Below are 26222 nucleotides of genomic sequence, written 5' to 3' on the forward strand. Positions count from 1 at the left end.
TGGTATTAATCAGCTGAGCCGCTTGATAAAGCATTCGCCGATTATTCGCCGTCTCGCTCGTCTGTTTTCATCCGTGACATATCTGGTGGAGGTGCGGGGTAATCCCTGCTCGACGGCCTGAAAGAACAGCAACTACTGAGTCGAGGAAAGCGTGGTCTACCTGCGGAATTCGGCCCATTGGGACCTCCAACCCGCAAGATGACGACTGCGGACAGCACTACCCAAACGGCGCAGTCGGTCACCGTGCCTGTCGCCCCTGCACGATCGCCGAAAACATTTACCGGAGAACTTTATGACGACGTTGACGACTGGCTCGACCATTTCGAGCGGATCGCTGGGTTGAACAGGTGGAACGACGACCACAAGCTCGTCAATATCTACTTCCTTCTTGACGGGACGGCGCGGACCTGGTTCGATAACAGGGAAACCTCTCTTACGTCTTGGAACGTATTTAAAGACAAGCTCCGCGAGGCGTACACTTTTGAGCAACGAACGGAACTCGCCGAACAACTGTTCCAGAGTCGGGTACAGCTACCAAATGAAAGCGTCACCGGCTTCGTTGAAGATGTCCTGCGGCTTTTCAAACGAGCTGATCCGAAAGCCTCCGAAGAAAAGAAAGTTCACCGGCTCATGAGAGGTGTGAAAGAGGAGATTTTTCACGCCCTATCCCGTAACCTACCCACGACGACAGAAGCTTTCCTGACGGAAGCCGTCAGGATTGAGAGGGCTTTACTGCCCCGGTTCACCGTCGGACAGCGACCTCAGGACTACCAAACCTTCGCCGCGCCTACAGGCTTCGACGCACACTCCCTCAGGCAATTGATCCGAGAGGTGGTTCGGGAAGAAGTACGAGCTCTCCTCCGCCCAGAAGAAACAGGAGCTCCTTTGACCTCCATCGGGGCGATAATCAAGGAGGAGGTGCAGCAGGCACTCCAAGCGCCGCCGCTCGTCGCTGAGGTACCAAAGCCAACCTACGCCGCCGCACTACGACAGCCACCACAGGCAGCGCGGTACGGCAACAGCTGGGCGCATTCGCGAACCGCCCAACCTGCACCACTCAGCTACCCGCCACGCGCACAAGACACTCGCAAGACAGACGTATGGCGAACGTCAGACCAACGTCAGGCCGCTTTGTTACCACTATGGCGAAGCCAATTACGTCTACCGCCGCTGCCCGTACCGACGACCGGGTCTACCCGGATTTTCACCCGACGCCCCCCGCCCTCAGCGCGGTAGTCGCCCCGCCGCAACTGAAGACTATCTACGGCAGTAGAATGCTTCTGCTGGCTCACGACGCGACCTGTCCCCAAGTGTCCTCCACCGCAGCAGATCGCCAGGAAGAGTACGTCCACCATCCCCGGCAACACGACCTGTGTGGCGCAGCCCTAACCGGGAAAACTGAAGACTGCAGCTCCGGGAGGTGAAGCTGCGGACCGACGAAAAGTTACAATTTCTCCCACTCGACGAACAGGAACGTAGCACCGCCGCGACGCTCGAAAAATAACCAATAACCTGCAAATACTCATCGACGGCCGCCGAAACTGCTGTGGAGCGAATCCCGCATAGCCGACACAAGCCGAACTAGGCATCGAGACGATGCCACGTATCGTCTTTGGGGCGACCACACGCAACAACAACAGGCAACCAGGCGTGTAATGAAGGGCTGGGGCCCGCGACACGTCGCGCCACATGGCAAGCGATCCTTCTGGAAGCATCTGCTCCTTCGCTCACATCAATCTCAAGGACGGGCCGACGACCTTGGAGTAGCTTCTGTATTTCCTCCTCTCCACCGACGCGCGCTTTCTACAATGTTCGCCGCTGTGCATAAAAGCTTGTGAGCTCTCAGTCAGAGCATTATTCTTTATCTTAGTTCTGCTTAACAGCTATTGCTCTGGTATTAATGAGCTCAGCCGCTTAATAAAGCGTTCGGCGATTATTCGCCGTCTCGCTCGTCTGTTTTCATCCGTGGCAATATGAATATTCATTACTTAGTGATCTACTCTATAGTTCCGCACTTTTATGCTTCCATCTTTTCCGAAATATCAGCTAATGGGAAAAACCAACGTTCTGTGCACAAGCACGCTCATACAAGCAGGACAACTTTCAAATGTACACTTACTAGTTTTGTGCAATTGTATATTGTATAATTTTATGTGCTGCTTGTGATATAAATATTGTGTGCATGTATTATATTTATGCATAATATATAATGTACATATATGATTACTGTTTACTGTTACTCATCTATCGTTTACTGCACTCTTACTTTCACCTAACACTCTGTGGTGTAGACACCTTCTGGAGTGGCTCTACTGTGATGCTCCGAAGTGTTCCCGTCGTCCACAGTGTTCTGTTCCATTAGCCTGGTTATGAGCAGAAGATGATTACATATTTTTTTATGCTTACTATATAAAAGGTTTCTATTCACAACTTCAAGGAGACCATGATTTAACTGTCGAGCACTTTCATTAAAATGTCCTACATCAAGAAAATAATACAGTCAACCCTCGATTTATGAACCTTCGATTTATGAATTCCCTCGCTTTATGAACACTAGCACGAGGAACCAAACTTTTTACATGCATTTTTCCCTCGTTTTATGAACCTCGATATTCGAATAATGAATGGAATTTCTGGGAACCAACTAGGAGCTGCCCAGCGCTTTTGCCCTCAATTTATGAACGGGTCGTTCCGAGGCCAACAAAAACCTTCAAAGGGATTATTCGTGGTCTTATGAATGACGCCTGAACAGACAAAACGTTTTTCAGGTATTGCGCCCTCGGTTCTTAACCCCTCAAAATCCGAACAACAAACAGGTTTTTGCAGAAGTGTTCCTGACCTCAATTCATCAATAAGGTGTCCGCTGTCACCCGGAGATTAATAAAGGTAGGTTAAAAAACCCAGAGGAAATCCGAGACCAGTTGAGTGCGAACGTGCTGACATCGCCTCTTTCCAAGATTGACACAGCGGCATGGTCCAAAGCAAAATTACACTTTTTAGTATTGCATAATAAACAGAGTGTGAATGCGCTAACATCTGTGCTTTGTGAGATTTATACAGCAGAAGGCATGGTCGAAAGCAAAATTACACAATATGTTACATTGTAAACACAATACCAACTCGGAAATACTGTTCCATTTGCTCGATAGTACTTACTTAAAGGAATTTTCGATTTATGAATCCCTCGATTTATGAACGATTTTTCGGGGAACCGAGGGTGTTCATAAATCGAGGGTTGACTGTACTACGTTATCTTAAGAAAGTACACTTTCCTACAAGTACCATCAATAAGGTGGTAGCTGTGCAGTCTGCACTTTGTCGTTGTAATTCCGTACGGAAGAAGTTTGTGATAGAAATTCCGCATAACTCTGTGATCAATGTGAGTGGTTCTTGCTGTGCAAGTAACATGGTTGAAATTAAGGAGAATCCCTCGCTTAATTGGGACGTAGTTACACAAGCTCGCAGTGCGTAGTTTCAGGACGTTATTGCTGCAGTAATACTTACCTTTTGCTCTTGAAATGGGACTTGAGGAACCCCAAATACTTGTACAGGGCCGATCTTGAAGTGACAACTTCATCAACGCCGGCACCGCTTCTGGGTCCATCATCTTTTAGATGCCGATTTTCTCGGGCATATCTGTCACGGATGGTCCTCCACTGGTTTTTGCACTCTTCCGCTGCGACCAGTTACATAGAACGCGGTTAAATGTTTGTGAAACATAAGTCTCTTGGGATAAGAACAAAGTTAACTTACCGTGAAGTGTCAGGGTTCGAGCAATAGCTTGCCATGCGTTTTCACGTTTTATAGAGTCCTTGTATTCAGGTCTGCTTTTATCGTAAAGACACGGATACTTTTCAATTTCTACGCATAGCATTTCTTGCATTGTTATGCTGAAAGAACTGGACGAATTTACCGACATAACTGGGCACGGTCGACGCCTGGCGCAGGAACCGCCATTGCTGTTGAGTAAGCAACAATCAACTGCGCATGCCCAAGATTCGGAACCTCGGTCGTTTGCATGCGCCAGTGTTCCGTCGAACGCTTTGCCATCCAGAAAAGTTGGACCGCGGCGAACTTGGTAGCATGCGTGCGTGGTAGTTCTCCGTCGTCTCGTTGCCATGGCAGCTGACGGATACATGCCAACGCAACGCATGCCAATGCGTTAAAACGGATCAGTGAGGACCAACCTTAATCTGTGGTGACGCATAACGCAAGTGCGGTGATGGCAACAAGGGTTTCCAGGAAATAGAGTGGCGTCGCATCTGTAGCAACTCGCATAACATATGGTATATGTGTGTAGCGTATTCTTGCGTCTTTGACTGTTGCTTGATGACAAATACAAAGTACAAGGAGCCTGGTTGTAAGAAGCAGAACGTTCAGACAGGACAGGAAGATTTCTGATGACAGAATAGAATTTCATGGTGCTGCGCTACAGAGCATAGCAGAGTTTTTGTGGATTCTGGAAAATTACTCACCGTTGAAGCGCTGAGGCGGGACAGTTGCTCACCATCTTGGTCAACCAGTTATTACCTAGTGACATCCTTTGTCGTTTTTTCCTGACATATCGGCACATATATCGGGCACAGCATTCGCTTATAATGTGCATGAAAGGAAAACATCAACTCACACACATACATAAATTTGTGTGCAGCACCCTTTAAACGTGACTTCACCACACAGCACGCTGGAGACCCACCAAATCTAAAGGGACAGGAAAGCGAATCGAAGTGAACCTATCGACACTTTATGTTCACGAAACGCTTGAACCTTCTAAAGTTTAAATGTGAACCCTATTAAAAAAAATGAAAGAATGCGATCCACAAGGATCATCCCATATGTGAGTAGTAATCATTCAACCCAAGTTTTGCACAGAAAATCCACGGCAAGTATTGCACTTTTTACTTTAAATTACTTTAAATTTTGTTAAATTTAAATTTTTAAAATTTTTAAATTCTGGAAAACCTGACTTAGTGCAATACTTGTCGTGGATTTTCAATGTAAAACTCGGGTTGTAGGAAATAAAAAATTAGATAGAAAGGAAGCAGACAGTGGGAAAGATTTTATTTGAAAATCAATAACGCCATCTTGAAGAAATCACACCGGTGCGGGCGACTGGAGCACGACGGTGGCGGAGGCATGTGGCACGCTAGTTCCAAGGCATCACACCAGATGGCGCCAGCATCGTAGCTCTATACGAGAAAGACAGAGAACATGAAAGCACTAGTGACACATAAAAATGGCAACACTGCTCGACAAGTCTAAGCATGCCAGAGCGTGGGGAAAAGGCCTAACCGCTACTGCTAAACAGCACGGAGAAAACACTACACATCGGGGGAAAAGGCTTAAGGCAATCGACTAGGCGTAACCACAGCGTCACAACACTTCGCGGCTAACACAAAGCGGGAACCACTAGCCACACGATGGTAAATGTACGTCAACAGGCTTGGACACCGCTAAACAAGTCTAAACATTCGCGTACGGCGAGAAAAGGCTTAACACGAGCACGGTAAAACAACGCGCAAACATCGGTAAATAACTCACCTTTTTCCCCGCTGCGATGGAGCGTCCGCTCTCGTCGACAGCCAGGGATCAAGTGACGACGGAGCGACCGACCGCACGTCTTCTGCCTACAAGAGCCAGAGCTGGACTGACGTAAGCACCACTCTACGGGTGCTACGCATGCGCGTGCGCTCCTAGCGCCCTCTGCGCACTCCTACCGCCACCTGCGAGAGGCTAAGAGAGAAGAGCATTCCTGCGCCCCCTGCTGGCCGTTCTCATTGGTCGTGACGTCATCCTATTGTCTCAAGGCTACCCTGTTTTTTTCCACTAGTGCTCCTCTAGACAAGGTCAATCTACAATGGAGCCACGGTATGACGTCATCATGCACCTGCGTGGCTCAAGGACGCGTGTGCTGTAGACAGGGGACCTATTATTTATTGAATCACTATCCCAAGATTATTTCCGTTATTCTTCTATAACGATTGAATAGGAAACTATTGCAGACGAGCACCATGCATGAAAGCTGATCGTAGGAATTCCAAAGTCTTACTAAATGAGACTTGCAAAAGAACAAAATATCCTAACACGTAACTCCATCAATGGCAAATAAGAGGACTAGGCACTCAACAAAACAACACAGAGTGCGGGTAACCAGGAACGCAGACTCAGGGCAGCACTATCGTCAAGACGACAATGTTCCTTGTCAAAAAAGAAAAATACAAAGCGTCAACAAAGGAAAGCATGCATATCGGGGCACGTCAGAACACGTCAAGACAAATCGCACGACTGCTGGGCAACAGAGGAAAACAAACACTTGAGCAGAGTGAAAAAGACACTCACCATCATTTTTCACGTTCACTGCATTCCCTCATTGTAAATCCGCTCGTCACAAAATCCACCTGCATGGTCGAACAGCATTCACCAGTGACGAACCACACATCCGCACCCCATCAGGGGCAGACAGAACCCCAGCGAAGCTACGCTCTTCCACTGACGGCCAACGCAATTACCAGGAGCAGAATTTGCGTGTCCAGACCCGTCAGTGTTCAAGAGAGAAGTGAATCCTTGCGCCCCCTGCAGGCCGTTCTCATTGGTCGTGACGTCATCCTATTGTCTCGGGGCTACACTGTTTTTTTCTACTAATGCTCCTCTAGACAAGGTCAACCTGAAACAATAGTCTCGCGGTATGACGTCATCATGCAGGTGCGTGGCTCAAGGACGCGTATGCTGTAGACAGGGGACCTGTTATTTATTGAATCACTATCCCAAGATTATTTCCTTTATTCTACTATAATGATTGCATAGGGAACTATTGCAGAAGAGCACCATAGACAAGAGGAGATTCTAGCATTTCATTCCCAAAGTCTTACTGTACAGGGAAAAAATAATGGTTCAGCAAGACATGTCCGTCCCAGCCAAGAGCCTTGCACCTAACTGAATAATGACGCTTTGTTCCTCCTGAATAAAGACACACACCTGTCCCCCTCGCGGTTGCTCTCTGAACTAAATGAATCGCAAAATTATTAAGAATAGCACTATTCGCATTCAAGGCAGCACTATCGTCATCGTCAAGAATATTCCTAGTACAAAAAGGAAAAAAACTACATGTAGAAGGAAAGCATGTCAGAACAGGCCCAGGCATGTCAGCGCATGTTTGTCAGACAACAAGGGGGAAAAAAGCGAAAAGAAACAAATAAGAAAACCAGTATCAAACTATTTCTAAGCACACACACTCCTCTTATTTAAAAACAGTGCTCATCATAAATCCGCCCAGGACAATACACACCATTTTTTGTATTGCTACACTTTTTTCCAGTAACGGTCAATGCATTGCTACAGACTGCGTGACGTCATCACATCCTGTCTGAAGAAGAAGACAGTGGCAAAGACCCCTATTATTTATTGAATCGCAAGATTATTTCCTTTGTCCTACTCTTAATGACATTCATTCTTTCATTAAAATTCAACAAAAAAGCACCCTGCATATGAACGATTTTCACCCCAAAGGCTCATCATGGTCATTAGAATTACAGTGAACTACCACTGCTCTTTAAAGGGACTCTGACCAGAAGTTCGACAAATATTTCGTTTGCATCTATTACGAAGGTATAATATGCCTCCAAGCCACACGCGAAATATTTTGGCTGTGCGCGGAGGCAAAGTTTGCCAAACAGGGAGCTCAAAACCGGCTTCGCTTTTCCCCCTCAACTCGCGCAATCGGGGCCGAAATCTAGCCTCTTTGCAGTGGACATCCGCCAATTTCCGTGTGTGTGACGAAGTCACGAGGGCCACGTTTCATTGGGCGCCCGGACCGGAAGTTTTGTTGTTAGTGAGTTTGTGAGAGCGCCGGCATCCGTCCGGAAAGCGATCTTCAATATGGACGTCGAAGGCAGAAATGCGGAGACTTCGAGCCCGGAACTTCTTTATGACCTTTCTGCGATCGAGACATCGAGAAGAAAATTCTGCGTGCTGAACAGCTCGGTAGGCTTTCGAAACGTCGCCGATGCCGCGAATGCGAGACGAAGTTAGAGCTCTACGAACATCAGTTACAGATGAAGCAAACAGCATGAGTCGACTGTCTTCAGGTAAGCGATGAGCTTTTTAACGCACACTGTGATCGAACATGTAAACGTTCTCAGAAATTTCGTGTTCTGATATCTAATGCGCACTTGCTGTTCATGGTGCCGGTGTGGCTGGTGTGTCATAATGCCGAAGGAGATCGAATGCTTGTGCTGCAAGGAGCTCGAAAACACTGCCGAATGACTGCAGTATCAGTGCATTACAACCCACAAAGATTTCCAACTTCTATTCTTCAATATGACTGTCCTGAAGGTCGCATATTGAACTCCGTGGGCAGCGCGAACCTATGAGCGACTGTATTCACAAGTAAGTCACATGTGTCCTTGTCGAACGATGTTAAAATTTGGGCGCCCAAAACTGGTTTGGTCCTGCAATAGAGTCGTTAAAGGCTCCAGTACAGGGCGCAGCACATAAAAAAGGCTATACAGTACACGACTCTGAACTGGAGAAAACCAATATAGGCAGTTTTGTAATTGTCAGTGTGCTGTGTCCTGAGTCACGTTTTTATGTATTGCCCTGTGCATAAGGTTTTAGCGTAGGTTTTTAGCGATATTGAGTGTTCTTGATTGTCAATTCAGTGAAAAGCAAAACAATTTTGGGTTCTAAAAGAACACAGCATGTGTAGTAATGTACAAGGTGTGGGCAGGTAAACTGCAGTTACTCTCAGGTACATGTAGAAATGACAATGCACACACACTGTACTGTAACCGGTTACCTATTTGCCTAAACTATATTTTATGTACATCTGTGTAGACGATGCAGATACACTGCGTATCGCCAGTTTGCAAGGTGAGCATGGCACAAGCTTGGAAAACACAAGATCATGGTCATCCCAGCCTGTGCAGTGAAGAGGGTCTGGCAAGCCTTTCCCACAGAAAATGCCACAGGCTTCAAGTACCCAAGATCCTAACTGGGGGTACCTCTTCGCACAGCTCGTCTATCACATTTAAAATAATTCAGCATCTGTATTTAGGATGATCTATAGCTCTCAGGATGATGCATGGTTCATGAGTTCAACATGTTGTGTTGAAACACAACACTAGTCCTTTTTAATGAGTCTTGCGGAACGATAGATGAGCACTCCTTTCGTGACATTGTGTACCATTGCTACAGTGAACAATTTCTTGAGCAAGACTGATGAACGAACAAAAAATAGAGTCTTGTCTTCCAAATATGTATGTTGCTTGTAACTTCCGTATTTGTTAAGTGACCCATGTTGATGTCCCCCCTCATGTAATGCCTGCAATGGCCTTTGAGACATATTCATAAATAAATAAATATCAAAACCGGAAAAAGATGTAACACGTATCCTCTCTTTGTGTGAATGATACATAGACATTCTCAGAAGATTTGTACATAGTCACACTTTGCCTCATTTTGCATAAAGCCTAGTTCCACCTCTTACATCATCTCCACAATCTCCAAAGCAGTACAAGGCTAAAGTAATCAGCTACTACATAAAAAGAAGGAGGGGAGGAAAACAAATGCTGGCACATTTAAAATTCGAAGAAGCCTTGGTACTTTCACGGGGCTACTCACGGCTCAGTGCTGGATCAGATCCCGATGGAAAACAGCTTTTCTGAGCCTCAGTGATTGATTCCCTTGATTGCACTGACTGTGAGGCACATCTCATTGGCTTGGTGGCAAGTGGGCTTGCGTCTGATAGTAAGATTTGGAAGAAAGGGAGCAAGGAACATCTCTCTACGGTCTTAAGAAGGATATCAACGTTACCTGTCAAGGTACAGCATTTCATGTTGCTTTCAGTAAGTACAACACTCCTCATAGCAGTTACCATTCGTGTTGGGAAAGCATGCTGAAGTTAGCTCAGGCAGTGCATCCAGAACTGTGAATCGGGTTCATAGGGAGCACCTGGTGAGAGGGACAGCAACAGTGTCCAGTAAAGACTCTCCAGGAATTTTGTGCAGGTTTGGGGGTCACACCTTTTAATAGTGTTGATGGAAAGCAGGGTGTGTGAAACACTGACTTCTGGTAGATGAATTCTTGTTATTTATAGCCAGGTACCCATGTTCTAGTAATCTAGAAAAAGCCTTGGCTCTCTTAGAGGAAATTGCTAATGAATCTGAGTGTCTTTTGTGGAAACAGGTTGTAACTGCCTTTCTATCCACCCTTCTTAGTTGCCCTAGCAAAAGCAAATATGTAATGCTGTACACCATATCTGATGCTAGCACACTAATTGCTTTGAGTGTTCTCAGGCTTCTGAAATGGAGCTACCTCGTACATACGCTGTGCCATGTCGGCAAGAACATAAATCAGACTGCCTTTACTTTTTAAATTGGCCCTTCAGTGCTTCATGTGACTGCTAGAATGGCACCCCCAAAACAACAGGCAACAAGAATGATTTCTGCAATGTATTGAGCTTTGTAAAACAACAACTTTATTTGAAAATATATTCCAAAAGCCGGGTGACAACCTCATAATGTAGCGTCCTTTACTGCAAACACCGCTCAACACAACGAATAACAACAGAGCGTAAACGTTTTGTCGCCTATCCGGGTGGCATCATCAGTACAACAGAGGCCAAAGATGAGCACATCAGCCTATCTAAGAGGGAATCTTACACATCCGATAGGGGGCCACGGTATGTATTACAGGCTGAAGCATCACGCCTGATAAAGCAGGATTCTAAGAACTTTCTAGGGTCCCATCGCTAGTCATGAGCAAAGGTTACTGCACCATCAAAATATATGTCCCTTAGGACAGCAGTGGTAGATTGATTCGGTCCTGTTTAGTTAAGCTAAGCATTAGTAGCCCTGGCAACTGGCTCTTTTAGTCTTGTCCCACGTCTTTTGTCTATCTCGCCAATGTAGGTTGCATCAGATTCTATGCACTCAACTTGATATGCACAGTCAAAATGCCTGAAGGGCACAGTGCCCTCCAAACAGCGTATGAAATACATTGCATGAAAGGAATGCGGACCACCGATTTGACTCCTTTGATGTTGTTTTTGATTGTTCTCTGTTGGAGGGATGATGCCACCTGGATAGGCAATGAAACGTTTACTCTCTTTATTCTTAATTGTTGTGTTAAGCCAGTGTTCTGAGTAAAGCATTTTACATTATGAACTTTGTTTGAATGATGATTAGTGGCGAGCTTCATACCCTGGGCCACTACTCTAACAATTGCTTGTGGTAGTGTGGCGAAATGGAATAACGAGCCTTGTAGACAATTTACTTGGCAATATATTTATTTCTCTCTCATAGGTTGAAGAACCCAGTGTGGTGTTACATAACGGATGGGCACGTAATTATACAAGACCGATCACCAAAAGGCCTTGCTTTTGACTAGATTAAAATGTGAAGCGATTGTAATATAACAAATGCTGCATGGTGGCGATATGATAGGTTCTCCTCACGAGTTGTCGCCACAGTTACGGTTAGTTGAGAAACTGCATATCCAGGTAGCAGGATCAAATTTTAATTAGGCTACTTTGGCCAACACGCGAGCGTAGAGCACAGTGTCAAAAGCCCTTACAAAATAAACAGAATACTACATCTACATGGACCCAGAAATCAAGACAGTTTGAAATGCTGTGAACGAATTCCACTACGTTAGTTTTGCCTGAATACCCTTTTCTAAAGCCATGCTGGAATTTAAAAAAAGAAATTGACAGAGTCAACTTAGTTGACAACGTGGTAGTACATGATGTGCTCCATTAGTTTACAGGGAACCCTAAAAAGTGGAGCTGGTTAATAGATAGAAGGAGCATAGTTGTCACCTCTTCTGAAGACAGGAATAAGCTTGAGACCTATGTCCTCGACTCGCACACATACCAAGAACCTTTGACACAGATTAACGTATCTTCATTCCAGCTCTTTCACTTTCAGATGTTCATCTCTGTTGAGTGGTCTGTCATTCTTGTAATACAGATTGGAATTGAAATGCAGGTGCATACGGGATGCTCTGAAAGAAAAGTGTTTGGTTTTAGTCCTCTTAATGTTTCTGAAAACGAAAACAAACTTCACGGTGACTATTCTTCTGAAATGAGCAATTCCAGGATGACAGCAAAAAAATATATCTTGCCATATCATTATATCCACCTGGCACTTCAATTGAATAATGGCAGTTGAAGATGACAATGATTCAATTTAATGACGCATAAGCAACTCGGGCTATAGTGTGCCAAAACCATGGTAAAACTGTGACTTGTTAAATATCAGACGATTATACTAAAATAATATACTTTGTTGGTTGGTAAATTGAGATATAGACAAAAACATGATATGATAAAAATAAGCAATTGAAGAAAAGGCAATTGTTGGCTTTGTGTGACTGATGTCGAGTTTGCCACACTACGTGTTGAATAATAATGTACGCTGATACGCTGTAGCATATAAAGTACAATCATACACACGCTCAATATGTGGTGGATATGTGAAACCAATATGCACATACTTACATTTCAAACTTTCTTGCAAAAGGCAGTCCAAGTCTGTCGGATTTGCCAGACTCTACACAAAGCCAGTAAGCACAGTGTGGAATGACGGATTCATCTTTCGAAGGCAGAGGTGCAGCTACCACGACGCTTCGTCATCTCAATGCTTCGGAGCGGCATAGCCTAGTAAGAAGCCATCAGAAGGATCTCATAACGATAACTTGGTCGAAAAAGTGGAGGGTTCTGTGGGATATGTAAGAAAGCATACGCGTTACACAACAGCTACGAGAATGATCGACTGCACCTGCATGGTTTTCAGTACGTAGACTTGGAACTGAAAAATAAATGTGCTAACCTTGTTGATACTACTTTTCCGTCAGGACCACACGAGAGCACATTTGGTTTCTTTAGTTGAAGGTATCATCAGGTCCCCATGCTCCTTTGAGATGCAGCAGACAGAAGTTCGCTGAGGCGAGTGACTGCCGTTGCGGTTCGTCGCTTCGCAGCAGATCAAGAACAGTACACCGCAACGATAGGTGAAACGTTCAGAATATGGTGACCAACTCCAACACCAACCCAATGACCCGAACAAAGAGGATGAACCGGGAGTCACACAAGTTCGCAGTTCGCAAGCTCGGCATACGGCATCCATTACAGCTGACCGGATACGGAAGCATATATCGAACGCCGTGTACAGATTGAAAAGAAAATCGTAGAAACTGTTGCAGGTGATAAATGCAGGGTATATTTTTCTTTTTGAGGCTCTGTAACAAAAACATATTAACGTAGAAATGCCATTTCACGAAGGAAATTGACAGATATTGCGTGACCACGTGACGCGTTTGAGCCAATTGTGGGTGTTGCGAGTGGCCCCCGTGTTGACGTCATCTTGATGGTGGACCGGGGTGGATATTCTATATAAACGTATGTTTTCTCGGTTTGACGCTAGGCGTGCTGCACTCGGATGAAGTCGAATGTTTAAAATTCGAGTTTAGAGAAACCGTGGGGTTTTAATGCGTGAATTTTCGCATGGAGAGTCCTTGTTGGGTGCTTTATCGACTGCAGGTACGAAAGAGCTCCCACAGTTTCTGGTCAGAGTCCCTTTAAAATGATAAGTAAGTCCACTCCACATCACCTCCAGGCTTATGTAATACATGACCCTTTCTATGCTCATACATTCGTTGTCTGAAGCTACACCTGCGAGCAAAAAGGCGCGGAAGCCGGGGGGGGGGGCAAAGTTCCATTCGCGCATTGCGAGCAAAAAGGCGGGAAAGCCGGGGAGCAAAGTTCCATTCGCGCACGCCAAAGCACAAGACAGAACGCCTTTATGGGAACATGATGGCATTCTTACCCTATTAATGATTTTCTACCTTGCATTGCAGTTTAGAAAAACTACTACAAAACTATAATTTTATGAGCTCATTAAAATTCTACTTTCTATGGAAACTGTAATTGCCCTATTACTCGGATCGCTATTAATGAAGCGTTCCAATTTTTTCTCTCTTCCCATTTCAGCCTTGTCATGCAGTGAAGCAGACTCACATCCAAAATATTTAATTTACACTGAGGGTGCTGTGCTTCAGGAATTTCACCCTGCGCTCAGATGCAAGCATTTCTTCACGGATACCTTTAACAGCTGACTTCCTCAACATACCGAGCTCCTAACAACATCTAACAAACAATCAGAGAAACCCTCTCCTCAGCTGCACCATGCGACTTTTTTCTCCGTAAAATCGGTGATTTGAGGAAGAGAGCATCGAAAAATTGCGCGCACTTGTGTTTGACTTAAACAACCGGAAGCATATGCCAATAAACCAAGAAAAAGACACTCATGTCTGGTATCTGATAGTGCCACATACACAGACGCATTGCCCTTGCGTAAAGAAAGCACAGGGCAGGGATACACAAATTTCCTTAGGTGAGCTGTGAAAAGGCTTAAAGGTCAGCTACGCCGATTTCCCGATGTGTTGAAACGGTTGTGATATTCAGAACGAGCACATCCAACTGCCCCCGAAACGCAACTTCGTTTCTCAATTCTGTCTTCCTATTACGAAAATTAATTCATCAAAGAAACCAAAACAAGCCATGGGCGCAGCCATTTTTGTGACGTAGATGGGATAAACCTGCTCCATCTACGTAGATAGAGAATCGTGCGTCTGATTGGATGAAAGCTGAGGCTTTCTCTGACTTCCCTGGCGTCTTCTCCCGTTTGCGAGGAAATCCAGTCATGGCCGCCGGCTACGATGAGCGTTTCGTTCGAGGTAATCCCGAGAACTATTGAACGATGGAAACAACAACCGCGAACTCCCCTCAACATCATTTTCGGCGTGAAATTATGATTATGTGCTCGAGAACTTCGCAGTTCAACCGTTCAGCTGCCATTCACGTCAACCCGTTTGCTGCTTTTACTACAAGTGCAGGGATGGCAGCGATTGAGCAACAACGTGAGACTTGGTGATCGTTTGAGCATATACCTGCAGAGGACTGGTCTTCAAAGAAAGAAGGCCGTATTTCTGCCCATGCACATCGTGCGATTGCCAGGCTTGTTACACGAGATACATATATTGTGCAGCATCATAGCGCGACTGCAATGAACGACGTAGGAATGTATCGTGACCACTCGAACTGCACTCGTTGAACCATTCGTGGGTTATATGAAAGTGCTCAATAGAGTTGCCCCGCACAAAAAGTGTTGGATGTAGTTTTGTAGTGTGTTGTTTATCTCGTAGAGCGCATCGCGGCATGTAGGTCGAGAGCCCTTATACGTATTTTTTGCATGTTTACTCGAGTGTGCGCATTGTTCTATACCACACAGGCCATATTTCATTCATAATAGTTTCGCAAATAAACACGTACGGGTCGATCTCATATTGCTTTTGAGTTAGGCATAGTGTCTTCAGATCAGGGTATGTGTATCCTGTTTGCTGGGCCCAACAGATGTTATTAAGGGTAGTGCAACATTTCCCACTTCTTGAACCATGCTAACATTGCCAGAATAAGGAACATTACACTGTGCTGTGTATTCCACACTCAGTTGCCTCGCGACGTAAACCCCCAATTATTATATTGGGTACTCCACATGTTCAACCAGTCAGCACTTCCCATATCCTATTTTTTTTAAACATGTGCTTAAAATTCCACAACTGCCACTCAAGTAACTTTGCCACCAAATTAGTCAGTGACAAAAGGTATATGTACTTTATCACAAATTTAATAACCTTGGTGGAAATGGTTGATGGTGTCCTCTGCCTTGTACGGTGCACTTCATAGCAAAATACACAATAGTCCAAATGTTTTCCTTGTCCACAAATGCCCTGTCAAAGCTGAAAGACTCTTATTAAAATGGGGAAGCGGGCTTGCTTGTCCAGAGAAACAAATATGAAACTGCAGTGCTCAACGTAAATAACTGCATGCTCAGCAACTAAGGCTGGTGATGCCGAAGACCTAATATTTCTCGGTTAAAAGGAACAAAAGAGAAAAGACCACTGCGGCATATTAATGTTGTTTCAAAAGTATAACACCACAAAATTTGTGAGAGTCAGTTAGTGTATTTAGTTATGTTGGTCACCTCCTGCACCAATTTTTAATAAGATTCAAATGCGTTGCTACCAACCAGGACCTAAGCGCTACCAACCAGGACCTAAGCCTGACCTATGATCTAATAATAATAATAATAGTATCTATCTATGACCTATATGGACCCTCACCACTAGTTTGGTCCAGGTTTCACACGTGGTTTCTAGTGAAGTTCGAAGCTGCTTTGTAGAGCTGACGGGAGACTTGCAGAGTAGAGAATTTTTTATTTATATTTGCCATAGAACATGTAAAAAACAATGTGCTGTACCAACTGTTTTCAAAGAAATACAAATATACTTTGTCTTAGCTATGTGCATATTAGCAGATTACAGGTGGCCGATGACACACAATGGGCGTCAAGGGTGAGAACACAAGAATACTACCACTGCAGGCACTGTCCTGAAATTCTAAGTCACCATTTGTCAGAAAGCAATGACCACACACAGCCTAAGGATCATATTTAGCTCCTTCCATTATTCTTTTTATTGACAGCATGTTGGCTGCCATCCAGTCCATGAAAGTGACCCTTATCGTTGAAAGAACGGTTCAACAGCAAGCAAGCTGGTGATAGTGTTCATGATGGCGAAACCTTAAGAGGAGATACAAGAAGGGACATAAACACGCTATGTTGAGACATTGTGTATGTCCCTTCGTATCCCTCGTCTCAGGGTTTTTCGCTATGGACCTTCATGATGTTTCCTTCCGGAAACTTGACATATTTTTATGTAGAATTGTGAAGGTACAGCTAGGTGCTGTTAGCAAATCACACAGTACTTTTCTTGAAACAAGAATCCATAGAAGGTACACAATCATCTTCAGCATTGCACACATCTATGGGACATGTTAATCACTTTGGAATGTCACAGACAGGTCATGGAGGCCGGCACATGATTAGTGGTGTTGAACAAACAACTATTTGTCATATTTTAGGCACAAAAAGCAGTTTTGGCACCTGCATGTTGAGACAGATGTATCTCTACATACTTTGCCATGACACAAATATATGAAGCAACAAATGTACTCTCTAGTTCATTATGGTTATTAGTCAACACTGCCAAGAATGTGGGAACAGTCTTTTACCACCTACACTCTTCAAAATGACCTTCACACACGACACATTGTAGGTCAACGAGACTCCAGAATGATGTCCTGTCCCTCCCCATTAGCTGAAAACATTTTTCTACAACCTTGCATAAGGGGAAGTTAGTACAAGAAACGCACACATTCCTTTTTTGAGCAAAGTAGTATTCAGAGCGTTACCATACTGTGGTAGGCCTGCAGTGCATTACGTGGTACAGCACACACTGTAAAAAATTTCACCGTAGAACATGTCCCCCATTCTAATGACAGTCTTCTCCAGTTTTTCAAACTGCCATTTCCCATAGTGCTTTATGGTATGACACAGTATTTCTAAATCTTTACTGTAGTTTACCGGTTGTAGCAGAAAAAAAACATCACTGTTCTCGATCACAGGACGCAAGCCATAAGTGCTATACGGAAACAGTACATGCTGCTCTCTAGCAGTTGTTCGTGTTTGGACATGGTATGGTGCATGCAGGGTAAATTCCATGGTTAAAATATCCAAACGTGAACAACTGTTAGATTACATGATGTAGAATGCTCTATAGTACAGTAAAACCTCCAAAGTCTGACACCTCCCTACCTCGGACAACTCCCCACGATTTCTTTGCACGGGCAGGCTCCCATTGAAACTACATGGGGACGAAATTCTCTATGTCGGACACCTCCCTATCTTGGAAGTAGGATAGGGTTTTCCCTGCAAAGTCGGACAAAACCCTGGCCAAATTACCTCAATATCGGCCCATCTTTGCACCAAAAAGACCCAAAATGAGCCAGTGGCCTTGACTTTAGCCCCTTTTTTTCCTATACTGGTAACAGCATTTTGTTGCTTTAGTTTTTAGAGTCCAAAAACAAGTGCTGTCAGTCTACATTGTAATTCTTTATGTGAGCACTTGTCTTCAGTTTGTCTACAGCCTTTGAACGAGCACTGCACCAAAGCTATGAGAAGTGGGCTGACGCTTCAGAGACAAGTCCTTGCTGCTCGAAAAGCTCCAGAGGTAATGCCATTGAGTAGAATCTGAACGGAATTGAATATACTAAAATTAGTAATGATTATCAGTGAAGAGTGGGTAGAGGTACCACTACCAGGCACCACCACCAGGTACCACTAAGGACCTTAAATTGAAGAAGGGGAACATTTCTCACAGCTGTGATCTCTTCCATTTTTTGTTGCCGTCATATTCTGTAACTCGGACACCTCAATAAGTAGGAGACGCTTCGGCTGCACCGCGGGTGTCCAACGTACGAAGGTTTCACTGTATTTGTGTTCCGTGTCACGTGACCACGAACAATATATGCTTTTGCTCATGCTGCACAGCACAGGCGAATTGAGCTGCATGTGAGGATAACAACATGAAACCCGAGGCGCGGAGGAAAAGGCATGACTTTACGGTCCCTGTGTCAGTTGTTTCATGTTGTAATTGCGTACCAGCTGGCCTGTACCTCAGAATAGGTTTGATGCATTGTACACGCACCATACACATGCAGTATGTGGTGTGTTGTGATAGTAATGCCACTGCCAATTGAAGAATAATGCTCCAGGTGGATTGTTTCGGTACAATCTTGAACTATGCATACCAAGGGGTAGGGCATCTGCGTGACAGGTTTACCTGGAAGTAAGAATGTAAATGTTAGCTGAAGTCATTGAATAATTAACATTATCAGTATACTGCTGCAGATGATACGAACAATAGCACACATGATTCTCCGATATGTTCTGCAGGAATGTCTCTGTACTCACAATATTAGTACAGCAGCTACAGAAAGGCATAAAACAAGTTTTTGTATACATGATACCACTTGAATGCAACACAAGCTTCTGCTGCACTGCCAGAACACCACGGCGGACAGATTTACCTTACTTCACCTCAGAAAAAGTATCCACTGTTGCACACATGATGCTGTTTGAATGTCTCGAAAAACATAATTTATGACCAAAAGACATCAACTGGAAGATTTCGATTTACCTTAGTCAAAACTGAGAAAAAGTATGTGCTGTTGCACACATGAAACTGCTTGAACTGCCCTCGAGCGCTCTGGAAAAACACCTTATTTGTGACCAAAATACAACAGCTGAGCCAACATTGAATTTATACCTTACTCAAAATGCACAAGATTTGCTGCCGTGCATATGATACGATGACACTGCTTAAATGTACTCTGAAAGCGCTGCCACCTCAGGCATGGTTGCTCTACAGTCACTATATAAGCGTAAGCACTACGTAAGCTTATATAGTGACTGTAGGTTGCTCTAAGCTAGCGAGCAACAGCAAGGGTATACGAACACAAGAAGTCGAGCACAAGTGATGGAATGCACTTGATTAATCAGAAAATGAAATGTCTCAGTACCAGGTGTCACTGTTCCGTCAACAAAAACAGATGAACTTTGAAGGGGCGTCTGGTTGGCACTGGTGACAGCCATCAGCTTGAAACCCAGACGGTGATAGTTGAGACGTGGAGTGCAAGCTTTTCGGTGGTGCCAGTGATAGCCTGCGAAATCATTTAACAAATAAGGCAATTCCAAATCTGTACTGAGAATACACCCGCTGGGGCGTAATCTCTAAAGGATGAAGCAGTAACCGACAGATAGCGTATTTTTCTCTTCTACGTGATGCAATTTGCACCGCATGACTGACTTGTCTAACATATTACGCGTCTTACCTTTATCTGCTGCCTAGTCCTGCCCCTGCAATCTCCTGCTGCAGATAAGGTTGGCACAGCATCCCGGACGAGACATCTTCGGCTTCTTGTGAAACAAGTTGCGCATTGCTTCCGTAACATTCGTATGAGCCAGATGAACAGATCAAATCGCTCCTTTCGAAGGTGGCACCCAGTCGGAGTTGTAACCGATTGTTGCAGTCAATAGATTTCTCTTTCGCCTTTCGGAAAATTGTGGTTTGAAACATTGGAACTGCATGCTGAAGTGTTCTTGCAGACGGGAGCAAAACGCTCACACATTCTCGGCACGCAGCACAGAACACGAATCACACCAGGAAGTCTGTACTGGCCTAGCAAATGCTTTGCAGTCGAAGGAAGCAAAACTCACGTTCCTCGTGGGTTTAGTGAAGTCCAGAAATATACTGGCTCCCTAATAGCGAACTGTTTATCACTTCCCCAATGTGAATCTGCGCAGCAGACGGCTCGGCAGAAGAAACTGGCCGGCTTGGCGGAAGAAACCAAGCCAAAAGTCATGCCAAGCCGGAGCGCGGGCAGACCACGAATGTGTCGTCGACACAGGGTTTGCGGGCCGTAAGACGGGATGTCAGTGAAACTAAAAATTCACTTTTTCGGAAAACGGCGAGGAGTTTGGGATAACTATTTTGCATACATAATCAGTGTTCCCTTATGAACACATCGTGTGAGTACCATTCCATTCTGTGACACTCGAAAATCGGCGTAGTTGAGCTTTAAGACCTCAGGTCACCACACATCCCCACGCGGCTAGCACAACATGACACCAACAAGATACTAGCAGCGGGAAGAACTGCAACACTGCTAAACAACTCCAGACATGCCATGATGACGTCACAAATCAGGAAAAAGCACACGCATGCACGCACAGAGGACAACGCATTAAACACACGGAGCGCTCAGGAATAATCGTAGCGTTACCGCACATCGCTACGAAGCTCAACGTCTAACACAAGACGACAGCAACAAGATATTAGCGAAGGGTAAAAATTGCAACACTACGAACAAGTCTAGACATGCGACATCGCATACAAAACACTGCTCATCGGGGAAAAGGCCTAAGCCTGCGGCGGATCATCGTAGAGCATACACAACTTCATTTTTCGATTTCGAGTAAACTAAACGCGGTCTGCTTGGAAAACGACGTAGAAATTTTCTAAGGGAGCAGAGAGATATAGAAATTTCTACTCCGTGCTCAGACACCAGCATTTCTGCTCAAAAACCTGCAAAATTATGCACTGCTTGCTTCGTCAAGTTATCGAACACCCAACAAAATCAAACAAACTACCCCACTTCCACTGATAGAACACTATTCAGCTTTTACGCAGGAGGCTTTCTTCTACATAAAAGTAGAGAAAATAAGAAAAAAGCAGCGAAACATTACACGCACTTTTGCTCGCATACCTATAAGAGAAAAAATAAATAAAATAACGACGCACACGCTAATAAACTGTGACAAAGACACCCATTTCTGCTATCAGATAATTATTGCATAATGCTAAATACTCATTTGCATTGTCCCTGCGTGAAGAAAGCACAGGACAGGGATACACAATTTATCTTAAGCGAGCAGGGAAAGTCACTTCTACTCGAACAGCTTAATACCATAAAGTCTGAATTTTTGCAAAGAAAATAAAGCTTGAACAGCGCTACGAACGTGACAGACACATACTAACAAACAAACAAACTTCTATTCATTTCTATTGATAAAGGCGTAAACCACACTAGAAGAACAAAGCACACTGCTTCAGGAAAGCGTATCAAATGCAACGCAACAGGACCGGCTCTCATAAAATAACCTGCCCAAAACAAAGACTTCACCAGGTTCGCGGGGCAATTCCATTAAAAACGCTCTCGGTCTATCCTGCAGATAGCAATGCAAACGCTGCTACCCCTATTTTTAAAACACTATTCCACGCAATAGTACATAAATGTATCACTCGTGTCACATGAAAAGGCACACACAAAGAACTTACTTGTCAAGTGGGATACCTGGTTCAGAAAAGCGCCCGCGCACACACACAGACACACACTCACATTTTCACACTCACAAACACAAAGTCTATTCTCACAACCACATAAATCCACATTATTCCTCAGGTCAATAATTATCCTACCATCGTCAAAAGATGGATCACTCTTGTATGCGATCGCAAAGTGGCAGGTCCTCGTTCCGGATGTAATAGGATATCGCCACTCGACCGACGCGAACCGAAAAAGAAAGAAAGGAATGCACGTTCGCTATACCTCCACGAAGAAAACGGTGCCGTGCTTCTACGCAGCGATCATCATACAGGAGTGAATTGTCTTCTTCGTTTTCCTTTTATTTTCTTGCACCCATATATTTTGCAAGAATACTATAGAGACCCAACAGAGCAGCGCGCTCCAATCAACACACCTTGGGCTGACCTTACACACCCGAAGCCTTTTCTGAATACATTCTGCTGGCGCTGGAATAAAAAGATTTATCGCCAGGGTACAACAATGTCAGCTCTGCTTCCGTTTAAGTGATAAGGCATGCAGGTGCATGATGACGTCATACCGTGGCTTCATTGCAGTTGACCTTGTCTAGAGGAGCACTAGTGGAAAAAAACAGGGTAGCCTTGAGACAATAGGATGACGTCACGACCAATGAGAACGGCCAGCAGGGGGCGCAGGAATGCTCTTCTCTCTTAGCCTCTCGCAGGTGGCAGTAGGAGCGCGCAGAGGGCGCTAGGAGCGCACGCACATGCGTAGCACCCGTAGAGTGGCGCTTACGTCAGTCCAGCTCTGGCTCTCGTAGGCAGAAGACGTGCGGTCGGTCGCTCCGTCGTCACTTGATCTGGCTGTTGAGGAGAGCGGACGCTCCTTCGCAGCGGGGAAAACGGTGAGTGATTTACCGATGTTTGCGCGTTGTTTTACCGTGCTTGTGTTAAGCCTTTTCTCGCCGTATGCGAATGTTTAGACTTGTTTAGCGGTGTCCAAGCCTGTTGACGCACGTTTACCATCGTTTGGCTAGTGGTTCCCGCCTTGTGTTAGCCGCGAAGTGTTGTGACGCTGTGGTTAGGCCTAGTCGATTGCCTTAAGCCTTTTCCCCCGATGTGTAGTGTTTTCTCCGTGCTGTTTAGCAGTAGAGGTTAGGCCTTTTCCCCGCGCTCTGGCATGCTTAGACTCGAGCAGTGTTGCCATTTTTATGTGTCGCTAGTACTTTCATGTTCTCTGTCTTTCTTGTATAGAGCTACGATGCTGGCGCCATCTGGTGTGATGCCTTGGAACTAGCGTGCCACCTGCCTCCGCAACCGTTGTGCTCCAGTCGCCCGCACCGGCGTGATTTCTTCAAGATGGCGTTATTGATTTTCAAATAAATTCTTTCCCACTGTCTGCTTCCTTTCTATCTAGTTTTTTATTTCCTACAACCCGAGTTTTACATTGAAAATCCACGACAAGTATTGCACTGAGTCAGGTTTTCCACAATTTAAAAATTTTAAAAATTTAAATTAAAAAAAAATTAAAGTAATTTAAAGTAAAAAGTGCAATACTTGCCGTGGATTTTCTGTGCAAAACTTGGGTTGAATGATTACTACTTATGTGATTATAACGGTGGGCCTCATTCAGTCTAGCCTTATTAGATCTCATTCAGGTGGTCGTCTAGGTTCCCGTTAGTTGAGGTCACATAGGATAATATTTCATTGTGGTCCAGTTGTGGTCTATTTTTTGTGACCTAATGTGGTCTGTTCAATGTGGTTCTGCTGGAGCAGCTCTTTGATGAATCATGTACGCTGGCCACACAGGCATCAGTAACAGGGTTTTATCAAACTTTATTACAACTTTCTTACAAGTAGAGACAGAGATATCTTGTAGTCTGGCCTGCGGGGCACGTCGTATAGTCCCATGGCAGTGGAACTTCCGCCAGCTCTCCCCTTCATCACTGTGACTTCTGCAAAATATAACGACAAGTACTTTGTTCGCTGGTAATAAACTCTGACATGAACATTGCTGGTATCACACAGTACTCAAGAGAGATTAAGCTCGTATGTAAAATGCATATGATCTGGGGCAGTTGGCCTCTCATTATTGAAGTAACAGAAGCGTGACAAACAAAGACAAACGTTAAAAAAAAGTGAATACCGTGCTGATCGACTGCCAGTTGTTCATTCCGGTCTCGGACAGGTAACTTTTATAAGAGAGCCTACCTCCCTGTGACTCAGAGCAATACTTTGTTGTCCAACAATTTTCGTCTCTGGAGGCTGGTGCAACCTTGATTAAAGTAACAATTTACCTTTGCGAATGAGGAATGTATAACTGATACGAGCAAGTGGTATATACAACTATAAAAGAACTGAGAACAAAATAAAACGCAGATATTTTCTCGACTAACGGTCTCCTGGACAAGAGTATCACCGGTCTCCCATCTAACCGATACATACACAGTTGTGCAGTCGGGAAGGAATGCTACGACGGCAGGAAGCTCGTGGCATTGTACAGTAAGTTGTTCCATTTTTCTCGTATCGACGGTATTCCCCTGCCACCACTGCAATGTTCCTTCATTTGTTGACAGACCTGTATGCCAAGTACATCGATGCACACTCGATAACAAATACAAAAAATGAGCAGCACAGATTTGTGCACAATGTACTGCGTGCAAAAATAAGAGATATCATGAAGACAAGAAAAATACAGATGATAAGAGAAGCACTGGCAGGTATGCATGTACATCTAACATACAGGGCGTTTGCACCAATGTATCCAAAAATTTATTTTAAAAAACATGGCTTTGGACACGCATCCCGGGGCATATGTGCCATAACAACAAATATTTAACAACTGTTCAATTGAAATCAAATTGCAGAATTCAACGATTTTATTTGCTAAGTTAGCCTGGCGTTTTCTTTTTCTTCTTTTTTTTACTAAAATGGAAAGCGCCATACTTAGGTGTAGAATTGGGGTAGCTGGTATGGCATTTTATGAAAAACAGCCACAAAAAGGACAAGGGCGAACGGATGTTGTCCTGAGCGCTTCCGTTTGTCCTTGTCTTTTTGCGGCTGTTCTTCATACAAGGGAAGCCCATGTGGGATTTACTACCGTCACTTAGTGCATTCCCTACCGCAGCCGGGAAAAAGCGAAAAATAAACGCGGAAATTGTGGTTTTCAGTAGCACAGTTTGTCAGCCGCTATCTGTTTACTCCTGAGAAGGCCTTACCATTTCCCGTCCATGTCATTGAAAATGACAGAACAGAAATCAGGAATGACAGGTCACATCACAATGCACCGATGACGTTGTCAACAAAAGCAGCGTTGTGTGGATGCGGAATCTGAAGGGGGGAGCAAAGGATCCGTGTCCGGTCGGAAGTACACAGATTGTGGCCGACAATATTTGCACCTGAAAGCTACGCCATTTTCTCGTTTTTTTCACAGTCTGTGTTATGGCATAGAATGCACTCCGTGACGTTTCCGGATAAATCTGGCACGGGCTTTCCATTTCCGAAAAAAAAAATGTTACGGCAAGTTGACCAGTTGAGGAGTGTAACCTTAAAAATCGGGATTTATTTTTGCTGAAAACCGAAAATAATTTTTTTTGCATTACCAAGCACCTCGGACATGAATGCTGAAAGCTTCAGTTATACAGTATGTGAGATTTAAGAATATGTATTTGGCGCAATAGAGCAGATATCCTGTACACCTTACATGACGCAGTCGTTAAAAGGCGGAAATAAGGAAATGCGACAAGCAATACTGAGCGCTATTTATTTATATTTATACACTGTTAGAAAAAAAGGTATAATAATGTGCTCTTATACCTCTTTTGTGCCTTCTGCTTCAGATATATACCTTTGGAGGGTATAGAAGAGGTACAAATTTCCTATTTATACCTCCAACCCTTCTCAAGGGTATGAAAGAGGTATAAAGGAGGGCTAACGTGCCATATTTATACCTCATCATTTATACCTCAGGCTATGCCTTTCATGGTATTCAGATGAGGCTGCTTATACCTTCTGTTTCTTTACACCTTTATGGTTTTTTATACCTTTACTTCCGCAACTTGCTTATTACATCATTATTATTTTTTCTTGAGGCGGTATCAGCTAAGTTAAACGGATATTTAACTAAGAAACACAGACATCAGTACAGTACTATCTAAATCCACATGGTCAGTTTATGGCTGCATAAAATCCTCATTGCTGGAATGTTGAATCTAGATGTCCTCACCCTTAGGGTTGCGTACCAGACGAAAGCTGCTCCACAGTTTGTCAAGTCGCCATCAGTATATCAGCATATGTTGATCTGTAAATGTCTATCTCGCGATACATCGTGATACACACTTGATGACTGCGCAGAGCGATCTTGCTCCTTGAAAATTTTCTTTAGATTTCAACTCCACATGTTTTTTTTAGATGCGGAGTAATGTGCACGAGGTTTTCGACCT

At 44.4% G+C, this 26222-nt stretch overlaps 2 protein-coding genes and 1 long non-coding RNA gene across 3 annotated transcripts in view; all 3 read right to left on the reverse strand.

The window, feature by feature from the left end:
* Positions 1–2272: 2272 nt before the first annotated feature.
* On the reverse strand, positions 2273–3883 carry LOC135388684 (uncharacterized). The gene is made up of 3 exons (XM_064618398.1): positions 3754–3883; positions 3505–3676; positions 2273–2363 (listed from the first exon to the last, which is right to left on the reverse strand). Exons 1-3 carry the CDS (start codon positions 3881–3883, stop codon positions 2273–2275), a joined length of 393 nt encoding a protein of 130 aa, XP_064474468.1.
* A 6987-nt stretch (positions 3884–10870) lies between these two features.
* The window catches only part of LOC135372362 (uncharacterized), a 218150-nt gene continuing 202798 nt past the window's right edge, over positions 10871–26222 (reverse strand). Inside the window, exon 3 of the mRNA XM_064605990.1 lies at positions 10871–12000. Coding sequence (XP_064462060.1) covers positions 11901–12000 — 100 coding nt within the window. The 3' untranslated portion in view covers positions 10871–11900. The remainder of the gene's footprint in view (positions 12001–26222) is intronic.
* Positions 18205–20347, reverse strand: LOC135372336 (uncharacterized). The gene is made up of 3 exons (XR_010415953.1): positions 19790–20347; positions 19478–19618; positions 18205–18738 (listed from the first exon to the last, which is right to left on the reverse strand). It is a non-coding gene; the product is annotated as an uncharacterized LOC135372336 (long non-coding RNA).

Source organism: Ornithodoros turicata, chromosome 1 (genome assembly GCF_037126465.1).
Source record: "Ornithodoros turicata isolate Travis chromosome 1, ASM3712646v1, whole genome shotgun sequence".
In the NCBI taxonomy this organism is placed as follows: Eukaryota; Metazoa; Arthropoda; class Arachnida; order Ixodida; family Argasidae; genus Ornithodoros; species Ornithodoros turicata.